Below are 12,500 nucleotides of genomic sequence, written 5' to 3'. Positions count from 1 at the left end.
ACAAATATTATTTAGAACCATTTATTAAAAACGTTAAGAATTTGTCTCAAAGTAGGTACTTTGACAGTGTGCTCTTGGAATCTACATCTGTTCCCTATTTGAACCAGTTCCCCTTTGTCTTACCTTTTCTTGGGTGTACTTAAATTGTAATTCTAGAACTTTTTACTATCCCATGTTCTTCCTTTTTACTGGCGCTGATGTGACCTTAATGCGTAGGTCGCAAGCACCGTAAAACAATTAAAAACAAATAAAATCAAATTTGGTTTGTTTGTTTGTTTGTTTGTTTGTTTGTTTTTAAAATGAAGACAACGCGCATATAATTGTAGGTCGGATAACCAAACGAAGTGTTGGGCTTGATTTACATGTTGTTGTAATATTATATTCTTGTATGAGTTATGTTGGCAATTGCCTAAAAATACACTTTGGAATTGTAATGGACATTACTTTGCGATTGACTAGCATCCTATCCAAAGGGTAGCAAACAATAGCTATTGTCCGTTTCACGTGATAAAAGCCGTGATAAACTCCGGCTTCATAGCCTTTGAGGACTATGTTGTAATGACCCCGCCGACCTAAGGGCAGAAGATCGATGCGGATTAATTCGACAAGCTATACACTAAATAACACATGTGTAATTGAATTTAAGCTTCAATTTAATATACGAAAACAGATATAATTGACGTTTCGGGTTTCCCCTTTATCAATAAAACAGGATGAATGAAACACTACAGACGAATGAGATACTGTGGTAGTGGCGTTGTTAAGATGAATAAATAATTCATCTTAACAACGCCACTACCACAGTATCTCATTCGTCTGTAGTGTTTCATTCATCCTGTTTTGTTAATAAAGGGGAAAGTCGAAACGTCCACTTTATCTGTTTTCGTATATTAAATTGAAGCTTAAATTGAAATACAGAAAACTAATACATCTATCTATCAATTTTTAAAAAAATTGAGCGTTTATATAGCGCAATATCCACTAAACATGCTCATAGCGCTTTACAAGGGGTCCCTAACCAACAGCAACATATAATATGTAGAACGAGACATGATGCCTTTTAGGCGATATTTCAATTTCTTTTTCGGACAGAGACACCACTGTTAACGGCCAGGTACTCATTTTACACATGAGTAGGATGAGAGAACGTGAGTAAAGAGCCTTTCCAAGGGCTCAACTATGCGCAGGAACCCAGGACCTTCCGATCTGAAAGCGAGTCATACCACTAGACCACATCAGAGGATATACAATGCTGCATCTGAAATACTGAAAACCAATACAATGTATTTCTTTCTAGATAAATATTTTAAAAATACAACAAAAGTATCAATGTTTTTCTTGAAAGGGAAGAGGTTGGAAGGCGGGGGTGTGGGGGGGGGGGGGGGGGTTGGAGGGGGGAAAGTATATTAAAATCCATCAATAGCCTTGATTTGAATCTGTGCTACTTAGCAGGTTGACAAAGACATTCTTTCGAAGGACGAAGGACGTAAGGCTGTCTGTTACGGATAAGGAGTCGATGTTTTACTTGAAAGGGAAAGGAATGGGGGGGGGGGGGGGGAAAAAAGTATAATAAGATCCACCAATAGCCTAAATTTGAATCTGACATCATGTCCTAATGGAATGTCCAAGGTACAACCAGTTGAGAAGGAACTTCTGGCCTGACCCAACCCCATACTCAAAGAAGCTGTGCGGCAGTGAGGACGACCTCAGGACCACTGTGGGCTTCATTCACCAGACCGGACTGACCATGTGACGTGACGGGAACGAAGAAGAAGAAGAAGAATCTGTGCTACTTAGCAGGGTGACAAAGACATCCTTTCGGAGGACGCGTCAGGTGTGATAACAAGGACTCGGTGTTTTTCGAGACACTAATTGAACACTGTCATTGACGCTTTCAATTGTATCTTTTCACGAACGAAGGTACGACCATTAACAGGTTAACTATCGTAGGCCTTTAAAACTTTCCTTACTTGTCATTTTCAGAAATTGACGCTTTCAATTGTATCTTTTCACGAACGAACGTACGACCATTAACAGGTTAATTACCGTAGGCCTTTAAAACTTTCCTTACTTGTCTTTTTCAGAATTTCCACCAAAATTTCACACCAACCCAAAAAAAAAAATGTTTTTCTTACTCAAGCAGAAAAGCAACAAATACATTTTATGCATAATATTGATCAGCAAAATGAACTCTACAACACAGTGTCACGTTTATATAGCTGAAATAAAACGTTTTTTCTTTAAATTGGGTGATTTACAAAAGAAATCAGAATGATAAAAGTGCTGGTTGGATCGTAACGAAAGTGACGGTTTTCTTATGGTTGGTAAGGAGGGGGTTAATAAATTTTGACAATTCATTACAACCAACGACACTTGTCAGATTCGTGTCATTTCTGTCGTTTTTGTCAAATCACGACTGACTGGCAATCCTTTCTTAAACAAATACAGTAACTACTTTCAACTCATTCAAACAACGTAGCTTGCTTCATATAGAATGTAGAAAGGACTAATTGATGAAGTCCATCTTTGACATGCAGTACAATGGGGAAAAAACAACCACTCGTATTTAAAAATTTGGCCAGAGAACTCGTCCTTCATAATATTATCGATCGATTTATTAAATGACCTTAATCTTGGCAAAAAACCTCTCAAACCTGGGACTTCGCGAAGTCTTTAATAAAGAGCAGGTTTAAGACTTATTTTTTACCAAGATAAGGGTCATTTAAATCGGTCGATATATAGATATGAAGGACGAGTTTTCCGCCCAAATTTTTAAATACGAGTTTGTTTTTTTTCTCCATAGTATTGCATGTAAAAGATGGACTTCATCAATTAGTCCTTTCTGCATTCTATATGAAGTAAGCCGCTTTGTTTGAACGACTTGAAAGTTGTTATTTGTTTGAGAGAGGATTAGGCTACCCGTAGTCGAGATTTGACAAATAAATGACAGAATTGATACGTATATGATAAGTGTCGTTGCTTGGAATGAATTGTCAAAATTTATGAATAGCTTTTTAATTCAAATATAATATTATTTCTAAAGGGTTTGATGTGAGATAGATTGACAGAAAAACGATAAGAAGAGGTTGGGTGGGGTGGAGGGGGGGGGGGGGGGGTTAAAGAGAGATCAATTAAGATTTAAGAGATCAGTACGATGAGGAAAAGATAGAGATAAAGAGTGATAGAAAATAAAAACGATATAATAACGAGAGGAATTAGAGAATTACAGAGAGTGAGGTGAACGTGAATCGCCCACATGTGTGTGTGTGTGTGTGTGTGAGTGAGAGAGAGTGAGTGAGAGTGATAAAGAAAAATAGAGATAGAGAGAGTGTGTGTTAGAGAGAGGGAAAAGATAGAGATAAAGAGAGTACGTGTTTCAGATAGGGAGTATGTATTAGAGAGAGAGAGATAGAGATAGAGGCTGTGTTAGAGAGAAAACATAGATAGAGAGATATAGGGTGCGTGTTAGAGAGAAAGAAAGAAAGAGAGTGTGTGTTAGTGACAAAGAGAGAGAAAGATAGAGATAGAGGCTGTGTTAGAGAGAAAACATAAACAGAGAGAGAGAGAGAGAGAGAGAGAGAGAGAGAGTGTGTGTGTGTGTGTGTGTGTGTGTGTTAGAATGAAAGAAAGAAAGAAAGAAAGAGAGACTGTGTGTGTGTTAGTGACAAAGAGAGAGAGAGAGAGAGAGAGAGAGAGAGGAGAGAGAGAGAGAGAGAGAAAGGAAACTAGTGTCTCTATGGGGGGGGGGGGGGGGGCGAGGGCAGGAGGGGGGGGGGGGGGATAGGGAACTTACAGAATGTCATAGGGCTGATCTCATAGGGTATCATACCGCCCGGCCACCTTGACCTTGTATTCACCAACGCTTTTCTCTTGAACCTTCCGATGCTGGAATTAAAAGAATAAAAATATAAATAATAATAATAATGTACTTTATTCATCCAAAAGGAAATTTTTGTACAGACGTATAAAATGCCGACATAAACATGATATACGTAAATATAATGTGGTAAAGTAAAACTTGGTAATAGGTATATATAGTGTAATAATATTGTAGGCTGTAAGAATAATTACATAGTGTAAATTTCAAGGGACGTACAGATTATATAATTGTAAAGATATAGATATCTAGTAGAGGTATATAGATGTCAACATATAAGAAAAAAAATAAAGAGTTGATACCGACTTGTACTTATATGCAGGTCTGGTAACCTAAATTGCTTTCGTCTCATTGTTGTAATTGGGATAAGCCGACGTGCACATATATATATATATATATATATATATATATATATATATATATATATATATATATATATATATGCAGGTCTGACATCCGAACCCACTTATGGGCCTAATTTAATTTAACATTGTTGTAATGAATATTATTTTGCGTCATATTTTTGAGATTTCCATTTCAACAATGAGCTCATAAGGAATTGAGTTATCAGACCTGCAAAAAAGTGCACGTCGGGATAACCTCAACCGCCAAAGCAAAAAAAAATTTTTAAAAATAAATAAACAAACAAACAATTTTTTTAAAACGAAAAATAAATTTTGCCACATTTCATACACACGTGCCCATATTATTTTTATCTTACACCGGTATATTTGTGCGGCTATGTGGTCTAGTGGTATGACACTCGCTTTCGGATCGGAAGGTCGTGGGTTCGCGCCTTGCGCTCGGCGCATAGTTGAGTTCTTGGAAAAGGCTCTTTACTCACATTCTCTCACGAATTCAGGTGTAGAATGAGTACCTGGCCGTTAACAGCGTTGTCTTTGTCCGAATAATTGTAATATCGCCTAACAGGCGTCATGTCCCGTCCTACATGTTAAATGTTGCTGTTGACCAGGGACCCCTTGTAAAGCGCTTTGAGCACATTAAGTGGATATTGCGCTATATAAAGCTCAATTTTAAAAAAATATATATATGTAACTCACTAATGACGAACAACCTACCCAACAGGACTCTGTAACTCTGAGAATTGGGCAGGGGTCAGTTCCATATCCAGTGAGGTCAGCATGAATCGCCCACCCGCCACGGAGTGATCCATAGGGTAATCTATTGGAAACAGGAAATGAAATAACATATTTTGAATAACATTTTTAGGTTGCAAAACGTAGAATTATTCCATCCTGATTCATTCATGAGAAATAATAGTAAATTAGTTCTACAGAGCCATAGGGCCAATAGATAGAACGAAGTTGACGTCATTCAGGTCTTTGTTTTTGTTATTTGTCATCCATGTTGATGAGTAATTCTCAGTAAACTGTATTAACCAGTAGCCATCGTAAAGTTATAGCCTGACACTGACCAAAAAATGACGTCAAAATGCCAGTCTTTGGTATCAAGAATAAAAACGCTCTCTCAATGAAGATGTTTATTTTGACACGTGTTATATAGATAGTATGCGCTTGGCTAAGAAGTTCACAACATTGCCATCCGGAAGTATAACGGACCAACACACAAAACTATAGATAGTATGCGCTTGGCTAAGAAGTTCACAACATTGCCATCCGGAAGTATAACGGACCAACACACAAAACTATAGATAGTATGCGCTTGGCTAAGAAGTTCACAACATTGCCATCCGGAAGTATAACGGACCAACACACAAAACTATATGTAACCATTAACTTTTATAGTCTGGTTAATACAGTTTAGTGAGGACAACTCACAAACGCGGATGGCAAAAACAATAACAAAGCCCTGAGTGACGTCATCTGCATACTATCTGTAGATAGAACGAAGTTGACGTCACTCAGGTCTTTGTTATTGTTACTTGTTATCCATGCTGATGAGTGATTCTCACTAAACTGTATTAACCAGACTATAAACGATCAGGGGTTACACACAGCTTTGTGTGTTGGTCCGTTATACTTCCGGATGGTAATGTTGTGAGCTTAAATAAAATACTCACAGCATCCACCAACCGGATATCAACACTGTGAATAACCTTGACCCTCTCCTTACCAGCAGATAGAGGAAAATCGTCACATTCGTTACGATACAACCAACATTTTTCTTATTCAAATGTCTCTTGTACATCATACATATAAAGAAAATGAACAGTGTGTTGTAGAGCAGGTTTTGTTAAAGAAATTATGTATGGCAAGAACTTACTGCTATTGTATTTGAGTGATAAAAAATATATTTTTGTGTTAGTTGGGTGTGAAGTTTTGGGGGAAAATCCTGAAAATGGCCGGTAAGGAGAGAGTTAACCATTTATAGCTGATTTGTAGAATTTGGTGAGAATTAATCATTAAATTGGCTGTATAAAAGCAATGACAAAGAGTTGAGTGTCAATTCACTTAAACAGTCGTGACGTCACTTCCCCCGTAATGACGCAAAGTAACTTAGTAACTCGCTCTAAACTATAGGAACAATGGCGGACGCCGTTAGGAAATAAATCTCCGACGAGCATTTAAGTTTATCCAGAGGAGAAAACATTATAAATATGATCATGTTTTGAATTTTACATTCTGATCACAAGACATATGAAAAGTTCTAGCCAGCATGAAGAATAAAAAGCACCGATTTTCTTTCTTTTTTAGAACCACGATGGCCGCCATTGCTGGGCGACGTGACATCAGACTATTGAATCCAATTTCATTCCATCTATAGATGGAACGGAGTTTACGTCACTCTGATCTTTGTTATTGTTTTTTGCCATCCGCGTTTATGAGTAATTCTCACTAAACTGTATTAACCAGACTATAAACGTTCATGGTTACACATAGATTTGTGTGTTGGTACTTTGTACATCCGGATGGCAATGTTGTAAGCTTCTTCGTTTAAGGTAACAGGTAGTTTTATGTCTTGGTGTATTTCATCTGGCAGGAAGTCGTGAGTATTATACTTAATCGCATAGCATCAATTCATGATAATATGCTTTTAAATAAAATATTCGCAAGTTTTGCCCGTCATACTAGAGTTTATAGTCTGATATAGAGAAGTTATAGAGAACTAATCACACAACTGGCGGTCCAACAATAATATGAACGGAGTGACGTCATCTTCATTGATTCTTTATAAAAATAAATGAATAAATAAATCAATAATAAAAATAAAAAAATAAAGATAAAAATTTAATTTTTATTTTTTAAATCTCTTTATTCATTCCATAGTTAACGTCCCGTAATCCTAAGAATCTGGCCATAATAATATATCCTGCTACTACAATAGTTATGCCCCTTTTATGTAACCTATTCATTATTAGTACACCGAAGTACTGATTACATACACACTTCCAAGGATTTAAAATAAAAATAATAAAAAATAGAATTCCCTTTATTCGTCCCATAGGGGAAATTTGTCTCTAGGTTATATTCCAAGGGATGACTGGAATAACCCAGGCGTCAGCCGCAATACAGCGCCGCAAATAGAGCTAAGGCGAGGTGACTTGCTCAAGGCCACACAGCACAGCAGCGGCGGATGATTGAACTCGGTACCTTTCCGGTAAGAAGCAAAGACCGTACCACTGATCCACGCGCCTCTCCCCCCCCCCTCCCCATAATAATCCAATATGTTTGTTTAATGTTTTAATGTTTTTAAACGGTTTTACGGCAATTGCAACACATTAAGGTCATATCAGCGCCAGTAAAAAGGAATAAAATGGGATAGTAAAAATTTCTAGAATTACAATTAAAGCACCCAAGAAAAGGTAAAGACAAAGGGGAATTGGTTCAAATAGGAAACAGATGTAGATTCCAAAAGCACATGATCAAAGTACTAGAGATATTAGAGATCACCTAAAAGTCTCATCCAGGCACAAGCACAGGTCCCCACTAAGACGAATACACTCAAATGTTTACAAATCATATATAATATTATGTAAACAAAACATAATACCGTGAATAATGGAGAGATGATCTACAAGGAAAAAAATATCTCCTAAAACTAGCTATATAATTGACTGTTTCCCTCATAGTCAGGGTATCTGCCCAGAGCCAGGACAAAACAAAGTAATCTCATTCCACGACAAAGACAGAAATCGTGTTGGAAAAACAGATATAGGGAGATAGAAGACACAGTATGTCCGTTATACTGCCCACTATGGGAGGTCGGTAACCTTACCCAGAATCCAGTATGTAACCTATTCATCATTGGCCCTCTGAAGGACTGATTACATACACACTTCCAATGATTTAGGAACCAGAAGAGCAGAATGTGTGACGTCACGACTTCTCTCCCCTATTGTGTCCAAAACGGCTTATGTGGTCTTGTGGTATGACACACTCGTTTTCGGATCGGAAGGTCATGGGTTCGAGCCTCGCTCGGCGCATAGTTGAGTCTTTGAAGAATGTTCTTTACTCACACATTGTCTCACCGTGCTCAGATGTAAAATGAATACCTGGCCGTTAACAGCGTTGTGTCTGTCCGGAAAAAAATCTAAAATCGCCTAACTGGCGTTATGTCCGGTCCTAAATGTTAAATGTGACCCCTCGTCTCAAAACGGTATTAAGTCGGGATGATTAAGTTGCTGAAAATTGAATTTGTAGCCAAAAATATCAGTTGAGTTTGGATGCTTTATAGAGGAGAATGACTATCCTATTTTAGAGTGCTAAATATCAATAATTCATATTTTTGACTAGTTTATCTATAATTTGACTTTTTAGCATCTGGTCCATCCCGACGTAATACCGTTTTGATACGTTGGGTCACAAATGACGCTGTTGGGGATAGAGTTAAAGTGCATGTATAAAAACGATGAAAGAAAAGATAGGGGGACAGAAAGAGGGAGATGCAGGGAGTTGTAAAGACAGAGAGAGAGAGAGAGAGAGAGAGAGAGGGAGAGAGAGAAAGAGAGGGAGAGAGAGAGAGAGAGAGAGAGATAGAGAGAGAGAGAGAAACAGATATACAAAGAATGAGAAAGCGAAAGAGAAGTTTTTGGGGGTTTTTTTTAACAGGAACAAGATAATAACATAGATAATGGATAATAACACCACCACTACCACCATCACCAACAACAACAACAACAATAACAACAACAACAAAAACAGTAACAACAACAACAGTTAAAACAAAAACATAAAATTAATGACCCATCGTCTCAAAACGGTATTATGTCGGAACGAACCAGATGCTTAAAATCTGAATTAAATGTTAAAGAGGTCAAAAATATAAATTGTTGGCATTAGCACCTTAAAATATGGTCTCCATTCTCCTCAATAAAACATACAAACTCAACACAAGTCTGACATTTATGGCTATAAATTCAATTTTCAACATCTTAATCAACTCGACTTAATACCGGTTTGAGGCGAAGGGTCACAAATTGATAATAAAGAAACACATAAATCACGTGGAAAATTACTATTGAAAGTTGTAGTATAGGGAATGAGATTAGCGGAAGAGTAGCGTCCCTTGATTGGATGTCACCTTACAGAGAGAACGTCAATTTAGTTTTGCCCATGCGTCTCTCTCGTCCTCGCTTTCGGTGAAGTGTCTCAAGCAGTAGAACTCTGTGGTCTCAAGCCGCTTTCACCGGAAGCGAGGACGAGAGACGCATGCGCACAACCAACTTGAGCGTTCTCTCTAATAACTTTTCCGCCGGTGATGTCCAATCAAGGAACGCTACTCTTCCACTAATCTCATTCCCTATTATGAATTGTACTTACTTGCTCCGGCCATGACAGACGCTGGACCTGCTGCTATGCCCACGAAGGCCCCGGCAATGATTTCGTCGATTGGGATGTCGTCATAGGCGCTGAAATCACCGGGAAGTGCAGCAATACCTCCAGCGCCTACCGCTGCTGCCGGTAGGACGCCTGGTACTGCAGCAGGAGGGGCAACGGCTACAGCAGGGGCAGCAACGGCAGGAGCTGCCGGAGCAACTGCCGCTGTGTTTGCTACAACCGGAACACTTGCCGCTACCGGCGCCGTCGCGGCGGTAATTGCCGCATTTGCCACAGCGGCAGCATTTGCCGCGGCGGCAGCTTGAGCTACAGCTGCTGTGTTTGCAGCTGCAGCAGCAGCTGCCATAGCTGCAGGATCGGGACGCGGTTTGATTCGTACCATATTCTTGATGTACTCTGGAGCTTCAGCCCTTTCCAACACTTTGATCAAAATATTTGCTTCCTCCTCGTTCGCAGGAACAGGGAGATTCATGATACTCCCGTATGGGTCTGAGTAGTTTATCATGATATCTAAACCTTCGTCCAATTTCACCACCGAAATGTTAGGGTCCCCTGTTGGGTTCCTAGGATCTCTGGGAACCCCACTCATTCCACCCATGTCTCCCAAAGGACTGCTGCTTCTCATTCCAAAGGGGTCCATCTGGTTTGATTGCTGTTGAGGCATGTCCTCCATTTTTATAATAACTGGTCCCATACCAGGGAACAAACTGCCAAGTCCGTTCAGATTGTTGAGGTTTGACCCGAAACCTCCTAGATTAAAGCTTTGAGGTTGCCCCCCTAAGGCCTGAACCATAGTCTGGACTGGGGACGTTGCTACGCCTACAACTGGAACAGGAAGGACTTGTGGCGTCTGTTGAATCACAACCGGAAGTATGTTGGTTGTCCCGCTGGCCGGTCCACCAAGGTGCGCTGCAGTGTTTTGTTGAATGACGGGTAAGACATTTGCCGGCTGAGGCTGTACTAACGTATGCATCATGTTTGCCTGATGGACGTTTGCAGACCGTTGAAGATTGGCTGCCGTAAACCTGGCGGCGTGATTTGGCTGAGCTTGAATTCGTGCTGTGGAAAATGGATTCAACTGTTGCTGTGCTTGATGAATAACAGTCGGCCCACGAGATGGGTTCATCATGCCGGCTTGAAACCCGCCCATGGCTGATGAATCCATCATCCCGCCCGCGGCCGGGTCGAGTCTGGTATTTTGGTGGTATTGACTATCGATATACACCCCCCTGTCGTTTGGTAATCCTAAAGAAGAAAACCGGGGCATAGAACCGTCCATACCTAGATCACTGCGAACATTATTACGTAATATATCGTAACGAGAAGATCGTCGGCCTCCTCCGACGCCATAACGAGACGACAACTCGTCGAAACTGTACCGCCTCGGGGTGGCCGGAACTCCTAAATTATCCACATAAGGCTCTCTGCTCCGATACCGGGTGTTTCCCTGTTCCAGGTAAAGTGGTCGGGTATCCGAGTATCTTCTGTAAGGTGCTTGGTCTGGCAGAAATTAAAAGAAAAAAAAAAAGAAAAGAACAGAATGATCCAACGCTATTATCTCTAAAACACATTTAGTCTGGTTAACACAGTTAAGTGAGAATTACTCATAAGCGTGGATGGCAAAATACAATAAAAAGACACGTGTGACGTCATCTTCGTTCTATCTATAGTCTGGTTAATACAGTTTAGTGAGATAACAAAGACCTGATTGACGTCAACTTCGTTCTATCTGTACTCTATAAACATCTTATTTCGTTTCATTGATATCTGAATCATACGTATTTCTGTTGTGACATGTGATCACTTCTTTGGCTGGCAAAAGGCAACAACAAAGAGTACAATGGCGTCAGCCGCAATCATTATAGGACGTCGCAAGGACTGGAGTCATTTGGGGATTATGGGATATTTGTAAGTGGACACATCAGACCTCACACTAGTCGTTAATCATCGCACTGCTAAATGGGACACAGCGATCTCAGGTAAATCTCTCTCTCTCTCTCTCTCTCTCTCTCTCTCTCTCTCTCTCTCTCTCTCTCTATATATATATATATATATATATATATATATATTATATATATATATATATATATTATCTGTGTGTGTGTGTGTGTGTGCCTTTATTTATGTGTCTGCACTTATGTGTGTGTGAGTGAGAGTGTCATGTCTCGTTCCACTTAGTAACAACAAAAGACGAAGTGAGAAGGAAAGTGCCAGAAGACAATAGAGAATTTTAGAAATTTTGCAGCGGTGATGAGGGTTTGAACCCGCGACCTTACTGGTACGACAACTCCGCCTGGCCGGTGAGAGCGTGGCTCTACCGTATGAGCTATACACGAACACACAAAAATCGTATCTAACTCAGGTCATTCCTAGAGCTCTCTCTCTCTCTCTCTCTCTCTCTCTCTCTCTCTCTCTCTCTCTCTCTCTCTCTCTCTCTACCCGACTACTTGAGATCGCGGGTCCAACACACACAACCTCCGCGAAGTTAGCTGGTCAGCAATTAAGCTTAATAGCCAATATTCTCAACACAAACATATAACATAGAAACAATTGAGACATTGAGTATGCTCCGGTATATGGGGTGAATTTTTAATTCAGAAAAGTAAGTGGAGCAGGCATTATGTTACGTGTTGCTCTTGGTCAGGGACCACTTGTAAAGTGCTTTGAGCACGTTTAGTGGATATTGCTCTATATAATCTAAATCAGACTCACCTACTGACAAAGGTTGTCCCCGACCCGTCCTCATCGGAGATCGGACATACGACATAGAGTCTTGGGATGGTAATCGGGAACTGTATCTTGAAAGACGGCCCTGTGGAAAATATTTTATTTTTAAAAACTTCTATAAAACCTAATATGTGACC

At 39.8% G+C, this 12,500-nt stretch overlaps 1 protein-coding gene across 1 annotated transcript in view; it reads right to left on the bottom strand.

The window, feature by feature from the left end:
• The window catches only part of LOC144955821 (uncharacterized), a 39,304-nt gene that overhangs the window by 9,601 nt on the left and 17,203 nt on the right, over positions 1 to 12,500 (bottom strand). The window contains exons 3-6 of the mRNA XM_078886017.1: positions 12,349 to 12,448; positions 9,619 to 11,136; positions 4,957 to 5,059; positions 3,794 to 3,885 (exon numbers count right to left, since the gene is read on the bottom strand). Of these exons, the coding sequence (XP_078742143.1) occupies positions 3,794 to 3,885; positions 4,957 to 5,059; positions 9,619 to 11,136; positions 12,349 to 12,448 (1,813 nt within the window). The remainder of the gene's footprint in view (positions 1 to 3,793; positions 3,886 to 4,956; positions 5,060 to 9,618; positions 11,137 to 12,348; positions 12,449 to 12,500) is intronic.

Source organism: Berghia stephanieae, chromosome 10 (genome assembly GCF_034508935.2).
Source record: "Berghia stephanieae isolate SIO BIC M18660-M18661 chromosome 10, UCSD_Bste_1.3, whole genome shotgun sequence".
NCBI classification, from domain to species: Eukaryota; Metazoa; Mollusca; class Gastropoda; order Nudibranchia; family Aeolidiidae; genus Berghia; species Berghia stephanieae.
The sequence above is the reverse complement of the archived record's forward strand: the minus strand, read 5'-3'. Positions and strand labels throughout refer to the sequence as shown.